This window comes from Pseudorca crassidens, chromosome 10 (genome assembly GCF_039906515.1).
Source record: "Pseudorca crassidens isolate mPseCra1 chromosome 10, mPseCra1.hap1, whole genome shotgun sequence".
Classification (NCBI taxonomy): Eukaryota; Metazoa; Chordata; class Mammalia; order Artiodactyla; family Delphinidae; genus Pseudorca; species Pseudorca crassidens.
In genome coordinates, this window is record NC_090305.1 from 19447427 (window position 1) to 19467737 (window position 20311).

Sequence of the window (20311 nt, forward strand, 5' to 3'; positions counted from 1 at the left end):
TCACGTTATCAGTAAGTTAAGAAGTGGTTATAATGTGAAAATACATATGCTTTTCTTTCTGTCATGAGTTTGCATTGTCTTTCTTTGGAGCATTCTCCATATTTCCCATAAAGTTGCATAAATTCTGATGAATCTTTCTTTGCAAATGTCTGTAAAGATACAATCAATTCATGGAATTTTCTGCCTTGATAAATTAAGACAGATCAAGAGACAAGAAATCTGTTTTTTCTCAGTTATCTCCTCCTAATTAAAGAATAAGGTCCAGCTACAGAACTTTCCTTAACTATGTTGGACAACTGAGCCAAAGACAAACACCAAAATTGTTTTTCCAATTTAAGGATCAATACACTTGGACTTTATAAAACAAATAAATGTAGGTCATTCACTCTAACATGGCCATGTGTTATGAATCCCTCCAATATAAATTTAACTTTTTTCTAACACTACTACTAGTAGCCCACATTTATCAAGTGCTTACTGTAGGCTACACCCTTTACATGAGTGATCTCATTTACTCCTCACAAGGCCCTATGAGAAAGATAGAATTATTACTGCCTACAGTTCATGCATGAGGAAACTAAGACTTGGAGAGATTTAACAATTTGCTTGGGATAGCTCAATAGACAGTGACACGTCTCTTAAATTCCAAAGTTCATCCTCTCTACGACACACGTGGACCGAAACACCCACAGCCATAAAAGAGCTTGGGATTTCAATGAAGGTTAATTTTCACTATTAAAAGTGCTATTCATATCGGATGGTTTCCATCTGCCACGCTGTTACTTGCCGAGTCTTAGAAGCAAGGCTAAGGTTGAATTTATCAAAGGGAATTTTGTTTCAAATCAACACAATATATATAATTGTGTTGTATATACATATACACACATATATATACATATGTTGTGTATATAATATAAAATATAATATATAATTATGGTTAACATTCTTTGAATACTAGCAAATGTTTTAAGGGCAAAGGACCATCATGCAGTGTACACCGTTCTGGAGCTGTGCTCATACAGGCCCCTGAACTTAAAAAGCCCAACCCTCCTATGATCCTCACCCAGAATAGCCACCCCAGTGCAGCTCCTGCCACAGAACCCTCTTTCTCCCTGCCCACTGCTGCTTCAGCTTCCCACCCTGCCCTTTCCCTGCAGCAGGTGCTGCCTCCAGGGGTCCCTATCCAGACCCATCCCTACCCTGCTCAGTTCAACAGCGTGGGAGGGAGGGGCTGCATCCTCAGCGGTAGGGTCGGACATGGGTTCTGAGAGAACCTTGGCTCCCTCGGGCCATGAACAGATTCTGTGAGAGCCGAAATGTCTACTACAGCTGGATCTGGGGACAAGACCAGTCTACCCTCTTCTACACGCCATCTGAGTCTCTGATGGACGCTCCTCCTAGGTGTGCTGGGGAGGAACAGAAGAGCTGGAGGTTGAGCAACTGTCCCATCTGGGCTAGATGTCAAATTCCAACAGAAGCCTGAGCTTTATGAATGCATTCATTTCCAATTTCATTTTGGAGTGCGGGGGTTAGGTGAAGTAAACTTTTAAACCCTAGAGCCCTGAGAGCTCGATCGGGTGGAGAGGAGGATGGCCACATCCACTGCTGGAGCCTGGGGAGGTGGACACCCCAGCCCACAGCATGGGGTCTCCCAAAAGAAACAGATGCAGTCCAGCTGTGGAAGCAGATTCCTTCCCACCTGAGCCATTTCTCCCAGACCACAAACCTTGCAATATCTACCTCTTCATCCCTAAGACAGGAGAGACATCAGCAAACTTAAACAGATGGGAGCTAGTTGGAGTTTTGAGAGAACAGTTTCCATTCTTTTCCTTCTTTTCTTTTTTTTTTTGGCTACGCCACGTGGCATGTAGAACTTCCCCAACCAGGGATCGAACCCATGCTCCCTGCAGTGGAAGCACAGAGTCTTAACCATTGGATCACCAGGGAAGTCCCATTCTTTTCCTTCTTGATTAGGAGAGGATAGCACTTCATGAGACTTACTTGTTCTTCATTTGATCAATTGAAAAACCTGAGAGTTATGTTGGGGACAGGGTAGCAAAGCAGGGAGTGATTGGAAGGAGAAATAGAGTAAGAATTCACCTGGTCCCATTCTTTAACATGAAACTTGTTAGACGGTAAATATTAGTGGACCAAAATGCCATATCATCCAGTCCTCCTAGGAAGTATTCTTGAAATTGTTCCACCAAAAATGGGGACTTTCTAGAATAAGTGGGATAAAGCTATGGCACAGAGAAAGAAAAATAAGTCAATAAATAAATGAATCAAGTGCTTCTCATGGTATCTTTATAACACTTTAAGATTTTGAAGAATAAACGCCTTTACCTTGGAAGCAGCTAACATCTCACCATACCTGCAACATAAGCAATAATTTTGACCGTGAGCTGTGGTTTCCACAAAGAAATGAGGCAAATTAATGAAGATAAGACTCCAGCAACATGTATCCACTATCAAGCAACTGCCTTTGAACAAGCAAAATCCATAAATCCAATATCCATTCTCAGAAAACTAAAACATTGGAAAGTTAAGGAAGTCACAATAAAATCGACTGCAAATATTCCTCTAGTTACACTTACATTTCCAAGAACTGGAGGTATGAACAGTCAACAATGGCATTTTTGGTGATGACTTCTCGGCCATAGAGTTTCTTATAAATTTCCAGGAGATCGTCAACAGGCACATACCTGAGAAAAGCATTAGAATAAGAGTTGTTTTGATTCTGAAGTTGAAGATAATAACAGCAGCAGTAGCAGCTACCAGTTATTCCAGGATTATTATGTGCCAGACACCATGCAAAGGGCTTTACATTCATTATCTATTTAATCCTACCAACAACCCCGAGTGGTTAGTGCTATCATAGTCCTACTTCACATACAGGAAACTAAGGCACAGAAAAGTTTGATAATTTGTCCAATGCTGCAGAGCAAACTGGTACCCTAATCCAATATTTATACAAAGATAAGTAACTATAAAATATAAAAAGAATGTTTAGTTTTGTGAATTCAGAGTTCAAGGAGCAATATAAAGTATTTTTATTCTCTTGAGTTGAATTACTCTCAAGAATCATTGTTTTAAAAACACCAAAAATGGCTCCTTACCCCAACATCCTACTTTCAGAGTACATAGTGGAAGGTAGTAAAAGAGAATTCTAAGTCAATCTTTTGGTTCACAGATATTAGTTATTTCAGTTGGAAGAAGAGAAGCATTTTAAAAATTAGATTTATACTGTTATCTTTTATCTTTATTTAAAAAAAACCTTAGAATATACCAGACAGAAATCACAACCAATAAAACCTGATTTTAGTGTATTTATAAGAAGGAATCTATTGAGATTTCCATTTTTTACTTCACAAGCGCACCAGAATGGTCCTCCCCATAAACATAGCTTAAAACGCTAGACAAAATAACAAAAATATTTGTTTAGATGAATCACCAAGCTAACAAGAAAGTGAAATTTTTCCAAAAGCCAAAAACAAATTGAAACTGGAAACTTTGGGAGGTAAGCATGTGGGAAGCCAGCTTTTGCCCTGGAGACATCTGCTAAACCTGGGAACCTAGGAGTTTTTTGTTTTGTTTTGTTTGTTTGATGGCTGTGTGGTATGCAGGAGACAGGAGATAAAGTATAGGAACCACCAAATGCCAAAAGTGGGCCATCTCAGAGGAGACTCCTCATTAAAGGCTATACCTTCTGCACAAATATTAGCTAGAAATAAACTCAACATACCAACAAGGACAGCAAAGAAACCTGCCTATCTTCATCTTGGCAAAGGATAGAGAGAGGGGAAAATATCTCCCCTGAGAACCGGTAACAACTACCCAGCCCCACAAATGTTTTGTCTTTCATTCATGCCAGCTGTGTGGTCAGAAGAACTTCAAGGGTTGAAAGTAACTTAATGTGGTCCCAGGTGGTGCCTTGAGGTAGCATGCAGAAGGCAAGACAAACCTTCTCTGGAGAAATACAACTCTAATGCAAGCCTCGAGTAATTCAAGCACCAGTGAATATAACCAAAAGAAGACAAGATCCCTGATGGCGCACAATTTGAAATGGACGTCTAATCCAGTGCAGATGACCTTGTGTGGAGAGTTAGAGAAACCTCATGTCACTGCTACCACCACCTCTTCCTGGGACATCCAAAGCCCAGCTGGCCTCATCTGATCTGGGAGTGACCTGTTGGTTCTGGGCCTCCCTTCGCTCTAAGGTAGATGGACCAGGGATGGGAATGGGCAACTTGCCAAGCCCCCAGCTCTACTTCCTCTTTGTTCTGTAAGCACTCCTCCCAACTCTCAGCTCTCCATGCTCAGGGGCTGAGGCTGGGACTGAGGGTTAGAGTTATGTCACCTGACTGCTTAGTAAACATATGAAGAAAAAACAAACAACAAAAAGTAATTACAGTAATATCTGGTAAAGTGGACTTGAAGACAATAAGCATTGTGAGATATAAAGAATCACCAGATAAAAAGTTCAATTCACTAGAAAAATATAAGACTTTAAAACTCGAATATACTTAACAACATATCTTCAAACACATGTATGGCAAACTAACTACAAGGAGAAACTGAAAAATTCAACCATCACAGGGGGAGATTTTTAAACAAATTTCTCAGTAATTGTTAGACCAACCAGATAAAAATAGTAAGACTATCTTAATTATAGCTTACAAATCTTCTGATTTGAGCAGTACATTTAATAAGCTTGAGCTAATAAGTATATATATAACATTAAATCAAAAATTGGAGAATTAACATTCTTTTCAAGTACAGATGGAAAATTGATAAAAATTGATCATATGCTAGACCTTAAAATCAAGACTCAAATTTCACAGGAACCGAAGAAAAGTAGAAGGAAGAAAATAAATATGAGAAAAAATAATGAAAGAGAAAAAGAACATATAGTAAAGAGGATCAACAAAGCCAAAAGTTTATTTTTTTAATAATAAAACTAAAAATATTAGACATGATTAATTGTTTAAAAATATAAGAGAAGGCAGGATAAAAAACATTATGGATAACAAAGGAACATAGGTACAAATAAAACAAGAAAAAAGCATAAGACATTATGAACTACCTTATGCCAAAATGTTTAAACACTTAGACAAAATGGAAAAGTCCTAGAACAATATAAAACTCTTTAAGAAGAAACTGAAAAACTGTACAGTCCTAAAACCATTTTAAAAGTTTCTTAAGAGTCCCTACTTTTTAAAACATCAGGCCTAGATAGCTTTACAGACAAGTTCTACCAAACATTCAAGAAATCAAAGTTATAATCTTACACAGACTTCCAGAAAATAGCAAAGGAAGGCATACTCCCCACCTGATTTCATGAAGCCAGGATGACTTTAATACCAAAACCAAGCACAGATAGAAGAAAGGAAAATTACAGTACAAACTAACTCATAAAAATAGATGGAAAAACCCTAAACATCAAGAAGAGATGAAGCAAATATAAAAAAAGATGATATAGCTTTGCAAAATTGGCTTTGTGCCAGGAGGTAAAGTTGATTTAATACTTGCAAATAGATTAGTATAATTTACTATATTAACAGATTAACAAATAACTATCTCAACAGATGAAGAATAAGAGTTCAATACACATGAAATTAATTTATAATAAAAACTACTAACAAACTTGAAATAGAAGGAAACTTCCTTAATTTGATAAAGGATACTCCCAAAAATCTAGAGCAAACTTGATGAAACATTGAAAGCATTTTCTTTACAATAAAGAACAAGAAAAGTATGCTCAATATCACCACTTCTATTGTACTGGAAATACTAGCCAATATGATACAGCAAGAAAGAAATTATGGGTATAAAGACTGAAAAGGAAAAGCAAAAGCCACGAAGACCCAACACAGTCAAAAATAAATAAATGAATTTCAAAAAATTGTTACAATTTGTAGATTATGAATTGTGAGTCAATTCAAAAGAATCTCCTGATAATTAGAATAAGATAGCTAAGAAATGTTGCTAGATACAAAAACAAAATTAGAAAGTCACTTACATTTCTATATACCAGCAATCAATTAGAAAATACAATTGTTTCCAAAAGTTACCATTTATGGTACTAAGTCTAATAAAATGTGTAAGACCTCGATGGAAAAACTTATAAAATTTTAGAGTCATTAAAGACAACTTAAATAAAACATAGCATATTTTTGGATAAGAAGACTCAATATTGCAAAATTGTTAATTCTCTTCCAATTCATCTCTAGAGTCAATAGAATTCTAAACAAAATTCCAACAAGATTTTTCTTGGAACTTGGCAACTTGATCCTACCAAGAGCCAAGGCAAGAGAAGGGACAAGATACATTTGAAGAAAAAGGACAGGTTGGGAAATCAGCCCTAATAGATGTCAAAATGTATTAAAGCTGTTGTAATTTTAAAAAATCAGTATTGCTCAGGGAAAGTCAATTAGACCAACAGAACATGATAGAAAGCCCAGAAACTGACCCACATATGTACGGAATTTTAATTTATGTCATAGAGGGCATTACGGATCAGTGAGGAAGGGCAGACTATTGATAAATGGTTCTGAGACAATCGGTTATCTCTACAGGAAAAAAGTAAAATTTCTGTCACAGAATATACAAAAAATTAACTCCAGGTAAATTAAAGATATAAAGTTAAGAAATGAAACTATAAATGATTTAGAAGGCTACGTAGGAGAATAACCTCATTCCCTCAAGGTAGGGAAGGATTTCTTAAATAAGACATCAAAAGTACAAATTACAAAAGAAAGGATTGATATATTCAACTACATTAAAATTAACAAATTCTGTTTATCAAGATACACCGTAAGTAAAAAGACATGCCACAAACTATAAAAAGATATTTATAACAAATAAATGATAAATGGACAAAGATTAGAAACCAGAATATACAGAGAATACTCAGAAATAAAAAGAACAACCCAACAGAAAAATAGGCTAAAAACCAAACAAAATGTTTTCACTTAAAATGAAATACAAACAATCGATAAAATACAAAAGAATATTCAACTTCATTAGTAGTCTGGGAAATGCAAATTAAAACTTTAAGGTGATACCATTACACACCAAACAGGTTAGAACAGTTTTAAAGCTGGACAATACCAAGTATTGGAGAACACACAAGAAGCAGAACAAAGCTGATGGGAGTACAAATTGGGAAGACCATTTTGAATGACAGTCTGGGATTATTTACTTAAGTTAAACATGCATAAGCCCTACAGCCCAGCAATTCCACTTCTGGTGCCACTTGCTTGAAAGACATTCCCCTCTGGTGCAAAAATACATGTGCAAAAAAGTACATGGCAACACTATGTGTAAAGCAAAAACACTTTACACTACTTACACATCCATCAATATTAGAATGAAGTCATTTTGGTATATCCACTCAATGGAGGACCATATAGTAGTGAAAATCAAGGAACTACAGCCGAACATATCGATATGATTAAATGTCAGAGAAATAATTTTAAGCAAAAACATTTTTACGTTTAATTACATTAAATTTAAATTTAATTTTAAGCAAAATACATGCTGTGTAATTCTATTTATCTAAAATGAAAACCCATATAATATTTTGCATATGGATATAGCTACATGTAGTAAAACTATAGAGAAAAGCAACTTTAGTTGATTAAGAAAATGATTAAGAAAATCTAGGGTAGTGATTACATCTGGTGGGAGAAAAGGTGATGTGATAGAGCGGGAAGGACTTGGAGCTTCTAGAGACCAGCAATGCTCTACTTCTTAAGCTAGGTGGCAGCCACACAGTGTGCATCATCTAATTTTTTTATTTATAAAAATACATTATTTTATACGTTTGGCCTAATTCACAAATTTTTAAAAGAATCTACTTAGGCTATTCTAATCTTTAGTTTTACTTTTCAAAATTTACGAATGCAGAAGGCTCCTAATTACATTGCAAGTTATATTTCCTAAGGAAAAAATAGTCAAGCTCCTAACTGCCATTTGGTATCACACATTTAAATGTACATTGCTCTTACCAGTGCCGTGAGAGGTAATTAAAATTAAACTCAAACTGGCTCAACACGTCTCCTCCTATGATATGAGAAAAATATTTGCATCTGGTGAGTTAGTGACAACACATAGCATGCTTCTTTGAACACAAGTTTGCACAATCCAGATTATTAGTTCTTCACATTGTTATAGGTTCCCATTCATTGTTTTAGGTATAAGCACGTCTTTAAGAAAAAGTGATCTTTTAAAATTTTAGTGAAACACATGAATTAAGAAAGAGTCACCCATATAACCAAAAGGTTTTTTACTTTAAGAAGGACCATAAGGGTTCTTGTAGGTAAACACCACTCACCAATACTTTGTATATTTAAAGGTAATTTACTATAGAAAAAAAAAGATGGAGTTTACCAATTTAAAGCTAAAGTATTAGGAGACACTAGGCAATGAATTTAAATCCAATTTAAAAAGCAACGCTTTTCTAAAATAATGACGCAAATAAATGATAAAACGTAATGGGGTTTTTTTACCGAAAAAAACATGCAACTTTACAGAAGTATATCTCTATATGAAATGAGGTGTTACTGTACTCCAAACTGCAATATTAAAGTAGAAAGCTAGTGGCAAGAGATTTTTAAAAATACACATTTAAGGTACAATAGTGACTGCAAGTGAAATATAACTAGCACAAAAGAAAATCTGGTAAATGTAAATAAACAGTACCGAAATCACCAGCCGGATGTGCCTCAGAATAGGAGCCGTGAAAATCAATCTGAGGAAAAAAAGAGACCCATTTGTTATATCTCACAAATTAAAGCCCACAATGAAGTGAGTCGCGAAGAGGTGACAGTCTAACCCAATGATTGTTGAGAATGCCTAGTGATGGACTCGCTTTTCAAAGAAACATTTAATTTTATTGCTTTATTTGTTAAAAAATGATATTGGCAGCTGAGTTGTATACTTAATATCTTGAGACAGATAAAGCTACTGCAGACATTTGCATCGAACAGGATGCATGGAAAATCTCTACTAAGTGCAAGTTTAAAGTTGGTACAGAACGGTATTAATATCAATGAATGACCAGAGGGGACTTTCAGAAGCTAAGTCACCAGGTAAGATCACAATTTTTAGTGGTGATACGGCATCCTCATATAGAAAAGTAAGAAGGAAAGAAAACAAAAACATGTGAACTTACTTTTAAAAACGGTAGAACCAAGTAGTAGGTATTTATACCTTTGTTAAGAGGTACAGCTTGAATAAAACATACAATTTTTCAAATATGGTTTGTGACTAAAACAGAATATCACATCCATTGCTGTTTTCAGTGCACATTGGTCATTCTGCCCACGTGGATGAATTTGCCCGGGAAGCAAGAAGAGTAAGAGGAATGAACAGGAAAGATGGAAATCTAACAAATACCGCGTTGGGCAAAGTCTTGTTTCCATGTGAATCTGAATAACCTAAAGTTTTCCTTTTCCTAAGAGGGTCAGTTTTGGATCTTGGGTATGACAGTATCACTCCCATAAAGCCATTAAAACCTGAAGATATGTACTCACGGCTCCCATTGTCCTAAGGAATCCTTGTTCAATACCCAGGCTATGCCAGCTGACATCTGCCACCATGTGAGAGGTAATTCCAAACAAGAAAGCTACCAGTTTCTCTGTGTCCTGCCAAATGAGCAAATTAGAGTTGTGTGTGTGTGTGTGGGGGGGGGGGGTTATTTTATAAAAATCTTATTAAAGGATTAATACAGATGAATTCATTTCCATCGAGACTTAACAAAAAAAATCAGAGACAGGTATATTGTAGTTTCCCAAAAAACACAAAGGACTTTTAAAAATGTTTTCGAGTGCCTTGAAACTGCTTTCAGATTAATTTACTATTAGAACAAAATGACCAAGTGACATAGCCCAAATTTTTAAAACATCATTTATTGCAGATAAAATTGAAGGTATAAATTTCAAAACACAAACCCATCATTTATTCAGGTATTAACTAGCCATCTACTATGTCCCACATGCTGTGTTTGGCACTGCAGGCACGACGGTGAGCAGCCCTCACAGAGTCTGGGGTGGGGTTGCGGGTCACAAATGGGGTTAATGTAGGAGCAGAAAGAGTACTTGGCAGGAACTGAGTATCTTTAGGCTTAGAGGCTGTGCCTACCTTATCCCAGGGAAGGGGGTAGTTCTCCCGGATATAATGAATGCTTGCATTAAGAAATGGAGTCCAGTGAGTACTTTCTGACACTTCATGAAATTGTCCTGACAAAACAAAAGCAACCCTCAGAATTCCTCCTTAAAAAGTTGGACATTCTCAATCAAATCTTCCACCACCACCTGATGTGTTACTGCGTCCCTTCGCCTTCCCTCCAAGCCTCTTATTTTCCTGAGTCAATGTTCCAAGGAAGCCTCTAGAACAGAAGGGCCAGTCAAAAGAAAAAGGAGCCTTAACTGCTCATAGCATCTGGAAACATCTGGGCTGCAAGAAAAGCTGGAAGTATTTAAGTTCTGTGCCTTAAAGCTAAGGAGATAAGTTAACCTTTTTTTTTTTTTTTTTAGGTTTTGGGGTTTTTTTTCAATCTTCTTTTCCATCACAGTCAGCCTCCCTAACAGCACAAAAGACAAAAGTAGATACTCCAAAGGCTTTCAAGCATTTGAGTTTATAATATTTTTAAATGGGGTGTCTCATATGCCTCTTTATTCCCACAGGAGGGGTGAAAAAGACAGGAACTGACATCTACTCAAAACCTTCAAGTGCCAGATTCTTCAGGGAGTGTCACGTGTCACAGCGGCAATCAAAAGCAAAACTCCACTCAGATCTCTCAGGTCAACTTTTTTATACCGTTGTGAAACTAAAAATAACCTAATCGGGTTTTGTTTAATTGAAGTATAGTTGATTTACAATGTTGTGTTAGCTTCAGGTATACAGCAAAGTAATTCAGTTATACATATACATCTTTTTCAGATTGTTTTCCATTATAGGTTATATAGTCCCCTGTGCTTGATACAAATAAACTTATTTACAAAACAGAAATAGACCCACAGACATAGAAAACAAACTTATGGTTACAAAAGGAAAAGGGAGGGAGGGGGATAATTTAGGAGTTTGGGATTAACAGATATACACTATTTTTATATATATATATATATATATATATATATATATATATATATATATATATATAAACAACAAAGACCTACTAACCAGTTTTAAATCACTGGTCTCTCTGAAGATGATTTTCAAAGAAGTTGTAACTAAGCAATCTGATTTTCTCCAACAGTTTTCCTAGAGATAAACTTACCATTCCTATTCTACAGAATACAGCAAAAATCCAGAATTAAGTATACCAGTAGCTCTTTTGACAAAACTTCATTTAACCAAATTGCTGGATTAACCGAAGCTCCTTGTTCCCTCTGTAAATCATATGGACTGGAAGCAAAAGAAAGCCACATCCCAGGACTGCTGGATGCTGGCAACTAGCAGGCCACTGTGCATAGGCCCAAGCATCTCGGTCCCCATGGCTCTGTTACAGTTTATGGTAGGTCAGCCATGTCTGTTTCTAATCCTGTTTATTAAGTCAATTGTCCTTGTAACTATGATGATAGAATTTAATTAGGTAAACTGATGAAATATGAGTTCAAAAAGTGGCTTCTTTGGCAACTAAGTATCTAAGAAATTTAAGTCCTTTCGAAAGATGCAATAAAAGTGAATCACCAAAGAAGAAAAAACTGTTGAAGTAGATATGTATGAGAGAAAGGTAAGATTTAGAAAAACTGAGAAAATCTAGGAGGAGTCTGGGTGAAATTCCATGTAATGGTACATGTTTTGTAATTCTAATTGACCTTTTCACTTCAGTCACATACTGGTCCCAATCTTTATAACAGATAAAAGGGTATATCTTATCTACTGATGTATTTAAAAAAAAAAAAAGAAGAGAGAAAATGCTGGAGTTTGCATTCCTCTTACACTCTTCTCAGAACCTTTATTATTGTGTTGGGGTTTTTTGGTCTCTAAAAAGGGCATATGGTAAGCAAAAGTATCTCAAATTTAATTGACAAAAAAATCATTTTTACTTCTTTCTTTTTCTGTGCAAGATACAAGAAGCTGTTAAAAATATCAAGAGACATTAAAGCCTCCTAAATACAGTTTGGGAAATGCTAAATTAGAAGTTATAGGTTATCCTATTATTAGAAAGAACTACAACAAGCAGGCAAAATATAATAATAGGATAGAGAAAGGATAGTGAACAGACTAAGAGGGAAACAGGAAAAAAAACGTACAAATAGAGAAACACAAAAGCTGAGTTATCTGGGATCGTAACTAGAGGCGTGAGCAGCTGTAAACATTTCATTGACTTTAAATGTATCACTGTACTGGAAAAAAAATGAGATAATGGCTGATGACCCTAAGACTCCAAAAATGGTTTATGTGGCAACCCAATGTACTGGATGTCTTTCATTGGTCCCCCCAGACTCACTTTCCGTCCTTCTCCCTCCTGCACTGTTCCTCTGAGGTGACCTGCTTCAACTGAATACTTTGTCCTCTGGCTTGAGGTGGGCTGGTTTTGGCCAATGGGGAGAACTGACAGGAGATCAGAGAAAAGGAGGAGAGAGAGGGTGGGGTATTCACTCTCCCAGCTCCCCTTCTGTGGGGTCACAGGGGGCTGGCTGCGTCCCTGACTCAAGGTCTGGCCCCATCAAGTGACCCTCTCCCCGCAGCTGTGTCTGTCCCCTCCCCTGCACTATGCCCTGCAATTTTCTTGTGTCCTGTCCACACCTTTGTAAACTGTTCCCTTATAAAACTCCCCTCAGATTATTCAGTTTGAGTATCTCTTCTATGCCTCCAAGGGCCCAGACTGAAACAACTCATAAACCCGGTTCACTAATAACATTACCTTGGATTTGCATAAGACTTGACAAAATAACATGCATTAATGGCAACAGCAATTCAGTAAAGCTGCAAAGCAGGCATTAATTATTACTATTAATTAAATAGTAATTAACTAGATATTACTGTGTTTAGATGTGGAAACTGAGACTCAGCATGGAAGTGACTTTTTCAAGGTCACATGCTAACAGACAACATAGAAGGAACAAAAACTCAGACCTTTTGATTTCTTTCAAAATGTTTTCTCTTACTGCCATGAAGCAGGAAAGCAAGTCAGGGTGCTTAGAATAAAGCTTTCAGAATTTCTATGCTTAAGCAGGTAAGCTTTGGTTAAATGGAAAATGCACCTAAGTCACTGATCAACAATAGTAGAAAATATAATGTGTTATTTTATATTTTTTTGAGTCCTAGCTATTGCTATCACCCAAGGAAAAGTGACACCATTTGGTCTATAAATCTTTCGCTTACCTCTTCCGCAGATTCTGGGGTAAAAGGCATCAGGAAACACGGTTCCAGCCTGATATGCATCCTGGTGTTCAAGTAACAGCTGGGGAGCAGGAAAATATAGAGATTAGAGGGCAAGCGTCAACAGTCTGGGAAAAGCAGGCCCAGTCAATCTCCAAGTTTGGGAAGTTAGAACAATGTGATGGCGGGGAAGGGGGTGATGGAAGGAAGGAGTTCAGGAAGGAAGGCGTAAACAAAGAAATTATAAAAATTCATGTATAATCCAAACAGCACCCTGCCACGTAGAACTTCAAGTTCTTTCCTACCAAAAGCAGACAGGCTGATTAAGTAGTAGCAAAAATCACCTGTTTGAATTTTATCTCCTTTCACTTCTTCTGTCCACCCACTAGAGCAGGATTTCCCCAAGGCTATTTCACTGACCCAGAACTGGTGTGTGGTAAAATTTTCAACGATCTAGTGACAATCAGTGAAATGAGAAAAATACAGACATATGTACATATATATGTGTATGTATATATATATATACACACACACACACATATGTTTAGAGTTGCTACCTGTGCTTTAGAGTAAGATTATATCCTTTATAAGTTAAAGGTTAAGATTATAAGCTTTTGGAGAGTTAAAAAATATCCTTTCCCCCATTAAAATGATGTACAAGTCAGTGGTAGAGGTGTTCTTTTCAGCATTCTTCCTTGGTGGCCTGGCTCACTCCATCCCATTCCGACCCCCTTTATGGCTGTACCCAGATGCACGCCAGAGTCTAGAAAATGAAGAGTACATTTCCCAGCCTCTACTGAGGAGCCCACTTCTCCCTCTTTTGCTCCTTCAGCCAGCAAGGAAGTGCTTGGCCTTTCCTCAGCAAAGGTGGAGGGGGCCCAGGTGATCACAGGCAGAGTGCAGGGCATCTATTTTACTTGTACGGAGGGTGGCTGAGGTGATGAGACCCCAGAGCCAACAGTCAAGGTGGTGGCTTCTTCCTTTCCAAACCACACAGGAGACAGCTGGATGTGGAGCTAGTGAATGGGACAGTGGCTGTCTGATTGCATGGTGGTCCTGGCAGGCCAGTTCTGCGTGTTTTCCTGGGAATCCATTCTGGACACTCAGCTTAGAGCTCGCTCCTCCATTTCTCACAGTTTATCAGCACTGAATCCCCTAATACATGGTCTTATGCCCCTCTCAGCATACGCTAGCCAGAGGGGTTTCCATGATCTGCAAATGAACTCTGACACCATGGGCAAAGTAGAAGTCTGGCACTCCAACTTTTTAATTTTTCAGTAGGGACTTACTAATAACATAGGCTATATATGAAAGCAACAAAGAAGTACCTCAAAGAACTTAAAACATAAGGAAATATAGTATCATCTACTTTTTGTTTTTGCTTTTTCAAGCAGTGTCTCATCCCCGGTCTTCTAAAGATAGAATCTCTTCCATACTGATCAGTAAGGCTGACCATAGGGGTACAAGGCCAGCATATCCACTCCCACTACAGTGCTTGGCTCAGAGCTGCACATTTGATGGAAGCTAGTTCAGCTAGAACTTTCCCCAAGACTTCTCAGCTAGAGCTGTGGGGAAGATACCTTCCTCTCATCGGGGATTTTAAACTTAGAGGTTGAGTCCTGGATGGCCAGTGTCTTCCACTAGAAGAGAGAGAAACATCTAGACCTCTTGGGTCCAGCTCTTTCTCAGGTCTATCAGTTACATGAACCCATAAAGTCTCCTTCTTTTCTAAAGATAGCTGGAGTTGGACTTTTGCCACTTAAAAGTAATAATTAACCTTATTGAATATTTACCTTCCAGCCACTGTTTTTCACTTTATATGCATTAAGACTTGTTGAATCTGCATCTCCCAGTGAGGCTGTGTCATTTAACAGGGAAAAATAATTCTAAAGTAAAATTTTAAAAGTAAAGGTGTCAGAAAAATAGTCAAGAAACTGCTAGGGGGAAAAAAAGTACAGAGGGAGGAGGTATCCTTCAGATATAAAAATGTATTTTTAAGCTACAGAAATTAAAACAGTATGATATCAGAACCAAAAGAGACAGATCAATGAAACAGAAGAGTAAAGAAACAGACTCAAGCATAGATAATAATTTAATGCATGATAGAGATGAATAAAGGACGGAGTAATCAACAATTGTGTTAGCACAATCCCACGGCAATGAGTATTCCATTTTTGCAGGGAATCCATACTTAGCCTAGGTGACGCTGACTTGAAGTTGACATTACCAACAACAGGTCACTGGATCACTATCATGCTTTATGTCAAAATGATACAAGATGAATTAGAGAGTTAAATGTCAAAAATAGAGCCATGAAATTAACAAGACACATCTTAAGTGAATATTTGTTTAATCTCAGAGTGGGAATGATATTTCTAAGGAAAACATACAGGCAGAAACCACGAAAGATGATGCACTTAACTACACAAAAATTTAAATGTTTCTGCATGGTTAAAAGCATCAGAAACAAATTTAAGAGAAAAATAAATAACCACAAGAATCACTTGACACATGACAGGCTACTATCTTTAATAAATAAGCCATTCTCCACATCAAGATTAGTATCGTAATAGAAAAATGAGCAAAATACACAGGGAAGGGCTTCCCTGGTGGCGCAGTGGTTAAGAATCCTCCTGCCAATGCAGGCGACATGGGTTTGAGCCCTGGTCCTGGAAGATCCCACATGCTGTGGAGCAAACTAAGCCCATGTACCGCAACTACTGAAGCCCACATGCCTAGAGTCCATGCTCCGAAACAGAGAAGCCACCGCAGTGAGAAGCCCGCGCACCGCCATGAAGAACAGCCCCCGCTCGCCCCAATTAGAGAAAGCTCGCACGCAGCAACGAAGACCCAAAGCAGCCAAAAATAAAATAAATTTATGAAAAAAAAAGACATAGGCAATTCACAGAAGAGGCGATAGAAATAGTCAATAGACACTTGAAATATATTTAACCTCATTAATAGTAAATCAATCGTTTAAATGTCTATTAAACCAATAACAAAATACCGTTTTCACATATGAAATTGGCAAAAATGAAAAAATAATTTTAAAAAATGGACCATAAAAGTGAATCCATTTCCGAATCTGAATATAAAGAAATTTCAATGAAATACATGAACAATTAAGGATATTAACCCTTTCTTGGTCATGTATATCTTCCCTGTCTTTTCCTTCTTTTTTTTTATTTGTTTCTGGGCCAAGGGGATTCGACTAGCAGGGCCAGGGCTGAAGGGATTTGCCAGGTAATGGATCACATACAAGGAGATCTAGCGTGTAAGAATATATATTGAGGATGATGGAGGCCAGGTTTCTCACTGTTGGAGAAAGGAGCTACAGATACACACATGGAGAAAGCTAGAATAAATCCTGTGCTGATGGGTTGGAACTGGAGATGTTTTTGTGTGAACTCAGGGTTTTAAATAGGTAAAGAGACAGACACAAAAGCCAACTTCAAGTGAAATCTGGGACAGTTTGAGCATCAAGATAAATAATGTTAGTAATGTGATATAAACCACTGAATGAGATAGGAATCCATGACTGTATACTAATATAAAGAAATAGATAAATGGGGAATAAGGAAAAGCTCTACCTTACAGCAGAATGCTAACTAATAAATGTAGAAGGAATGATGGAATCAGATAAACAATTTGGCAACCACCAAAATTATTTCAGGCAAGAATAAGCAATGGATGCTAAAAAGTTTGAGGAGAAACAGGATATTTACATTACTTCAATATATCTCCTCACAAAATATTTACTAATTAATTTAAAAAGTAGAAAATATTTATTAACTTTCCAATATAAAAATGCGGCAGACACCATCTTAACCAAGAGATAAAATTAACATCAATAGGACTTCTGCTTCCAGAAGTGGGTGTACTTTTCCCTATTCTTGCTAAATAAAACTCAAACCCTGGGCATTGTATACAAAACGAATATAAGATGACTAAAGGTGGAGATAAGTATGCAGATTGGCTAAGAAACTCAGGACCTGAAGAATAACACTGTGGTGAGTTCTGTGGATTTTCTTTTTACTTCACATATCCCAAACTGGATAATGGAAAAGCCAGCCACCAAGAAACTCCAATGGGTAGAGACAGAACAAAACAATGCCACAACAAAAGCCTGCTCTCTCTAGCCACAGACCAGGAAATGGACAGCCTAGCAAGACAGAGGACTTCCACACAATAACCTTTCTACTCCAGGTAAACATCACAGAAAAACCTGTGGTCCCACCCTTCCTCACCACCAGCTAAGGTCTAGTGGGGAGCCTAGACTTGTCCCCTCACCAGGCTGCAGTAAGGTGCCCCAGCGCCCCAACTTCAGTGGTATCAGAAAAGGCTAAGGAGGGAGCCAGGACTTTCATCCCTCCCATCCTGCCCCCTACCCCTACCCTTTGATGTCAGTGAGACCATGAGGAGAGCCTAGGCATCCAATCCCAACTGGCAGTAACAAGGAATCTCTCCCCATCCCCACTGGGGAGGGGGGCAGTGTCAGAAGAAGCCCAAGGGAAGTCAGAACATCCACCTCCAGCCAGCAATAAGAGGCCACCTCTGCCTTCTGACATCAGTAGAGGCAATGGTGAGGAGTGGCAATTAGGCACTCCTACCCCTCCTGGCCAGAGAGGCATCAGGGCAGGCCCAGTGGGGAGCCTTGAATTCTAACCCCAGCTGGCAGCTAGGAGGCAGTGTCCCCAACCCTTTCCCCGACCTGACTGGTATCAGAAGAAGACAACTAAAAGAGGAAGTTTAAATAAGATCCAGAGTCTCATAACCTAATACCTAAAATGTCCAGGTTTCAATCAAAGTTCACTCATCATACCAAGAACTAGAAAGATGTCAAAAGGAATGAAGAGATAATCAGTAGATGCCAGCATTGAGATGGCAGAATGTTTTGAATTATCTGCCAAATATTTTAAAGCAGCCATCATAAAAATGCTTCAGTGAACAATTACGAACACAGTTGAAACAAACAGAGTCAAAGAAATAGAAGATATAAAGAAGAACTGAATGGAAATTATAGAACTGAAAAATACAATAGCTGAAATAAAAGTTCAGAAATGGTACAAGTTGACATCATGTGCCTTCTGGTAAGAGGCAATGAGAAGAATACAGCATCACTTCAATGGTCTATAATATTTCTGCCCAAAAATAACCTGCAGGAGAATCTAAACATGAGGAACCATCAGACAAAACCAAATGAAGGTGCATTCTACGGAGTTACTAGACTGTACTTTTTCAAACTACTGAGGACAATAAAGACAAGGTAGGCCTGAGGAACTGTTAAATGTTGGAGGAGATCAGACAACTAAACACATGCTCCTGGAACCATAAAGTATATTGAGACAACTGGTGAAATTTGTAAGAGCCTGAGGATTGGGTGATAGTGTTATTTCAATGTTGATTTCCTGATTGTGATTATTATACTGTAGTTATATAGATACATATAGTAGTTATATATATGTATATGTATATACATGGTGTCCTTGTTTTTAGGAAATATAGTCCCTCCTTATCCATGGTTTTGCCTTCCTTGGTTTCAGTTACCCATGGTTCAAAAATATTAAATGGACAATTCCAGAAATAAAAAATTCATAGTCTTAAAATTGGGCGCCATTCTGAGTATCATGATGAAATCTCGAGCCATCCTGCTCTGTCTGCCTGGAACGTGAATCATCCCTTTGTCCAGTGTATCCTGCCCATTTGTCTCCACTATTAGATCTACTATCAAGGTAGCGCAGTGCTTGGGTTCAAGTAGCTCTTATCTTTCTCAATAATGGCCCCAAAGCACAAGAATGATGATGCTGGCAATTTGGATATGCTGAAGAGAAGCTGTAAAGTGCTTCCTTTAAGTGAAAAGGTGAACACTGTAGACTTAATAAGGGAAAAAAGTGTATGATGAGTTTGATATACAGTAAGATATACAGGAAGAACTACTGTACAGTAAGAACAAACCTTCTAGCCATGAAATTGTGAAGAAGGAAAATTGTGCTAATTTTGCTGCTGCACCTCAAACTGTAAAAGTTACAGCCACAGTGTGTGATTAAGTGCTTAGATAAAATGGAAAAGACATTAAATGTGTACAATATTTTGATAGACCATATTCACATAATTTTATTATAGTATATTGTTTTAATTGTTCTACTTTATCATCAGTCATTGTTGTTTCTCTTACTGTGCCTAATTCATAAATTAAGCTTTATCTTAAGTATGAACATATGTATAGGAAAATACAGTATATATGAGGTTCGGTACTATCCATGGTTTCAGGAATCCACTGAAAGTCTTGGGATGTATCCCCCGAGGATGAGGGGAACTACTGTACACAAGGGTGTGTTGAAGGGTAATGATTACCACGTCAGCAACTAACTCTCAAATGGCTCAGGGGAAAATCAATACGTATACAGAGGCTCAAAAGGCAAAAAGGATAAGTTATCGACAACTGGGGAAATTGGGTAAAAGGCATACAAGAATTATTTTTCTAATTTTTTCAACTTTTCTATCAGTTTTAAATTATTTCAAAATAAAAAGTTAACATAAGGAACTGGTTAAATGAATTACGGTACAGAAAATATGTAATGGTTTAAAATTATTCTGAAGATGTCTATTGATATGGACATGAACAGATATATGACTATATCTCTGATATGGTAAATGACAAAAAAGGCAAGTTTACAAAATAATGCGTAACTTAAAAAAAAGAGAGAAAGTGCTAATAAATGCAGAGAAAATGCCTGGCATGATTTAAAGCAAAATGTTAACATTGGTTATTTCTAAGTTTTTTTTTTTTTTTTACAATGAGTTTCTATTAATTTTATAATCAGAAAAGACGAAATCTATTCTATGGGCAGTGAGGGAGGAGCAGAGCAAAGAGAGGACAGCAACCAACCAAATACCATTGTTTTGGTTTCCTGGTTACCATACCACATTCTGTTTATTGTTGCAGAAAGAGAATAAAATCAGGGCAATAATGACCACC

General features: G+C 37.4%; 1 protein-coding gene across 7 annotated transcripts in view; it reads right to left on the reverse strand.

Moving 5' to 3' along the window:
• The window catches only part of GPLD1 (glycosylphosphatidylinositol specific phospholipase D1), an 85749-nt gene that overhangs the window by 24351 nt on the left and 41087 nt on the right, over positions 1–20311 (reverse strand). For all 7 annotated transcript variants that reach the window (XM_067752127.1, XM_067752122.1, XM_067752126.1 and 4 more), the window contains 8 exons: positions 13336–13414; positions 10144–10241; positions 9537–9647; positions 8704–8752; positions 8010–8064; positions 2595–2702; positions 2344–2371; positions 2101–2240 (listed from right to left, as the gene is read on the reverse strand). In XM_067752127.1, coding sequence (XP_067608228.1) covers positions 2101–2240; positions 2344–2371; positions 2595–2702; positions 8010–8064; positions 8704–8752; positions 9537–9647; positions 10144–10241; positions 13336–13414 — 668 coding nt within the window. The remainder of the gene's footprint in view (positions 1–2100; positions 2241–2343; positions 2372–2594; positions 2703–8009; positions 8065–8703; positions 8753–9536; positions 9648–10143; positions 10242–13335; positions 13415–20311) is intronic.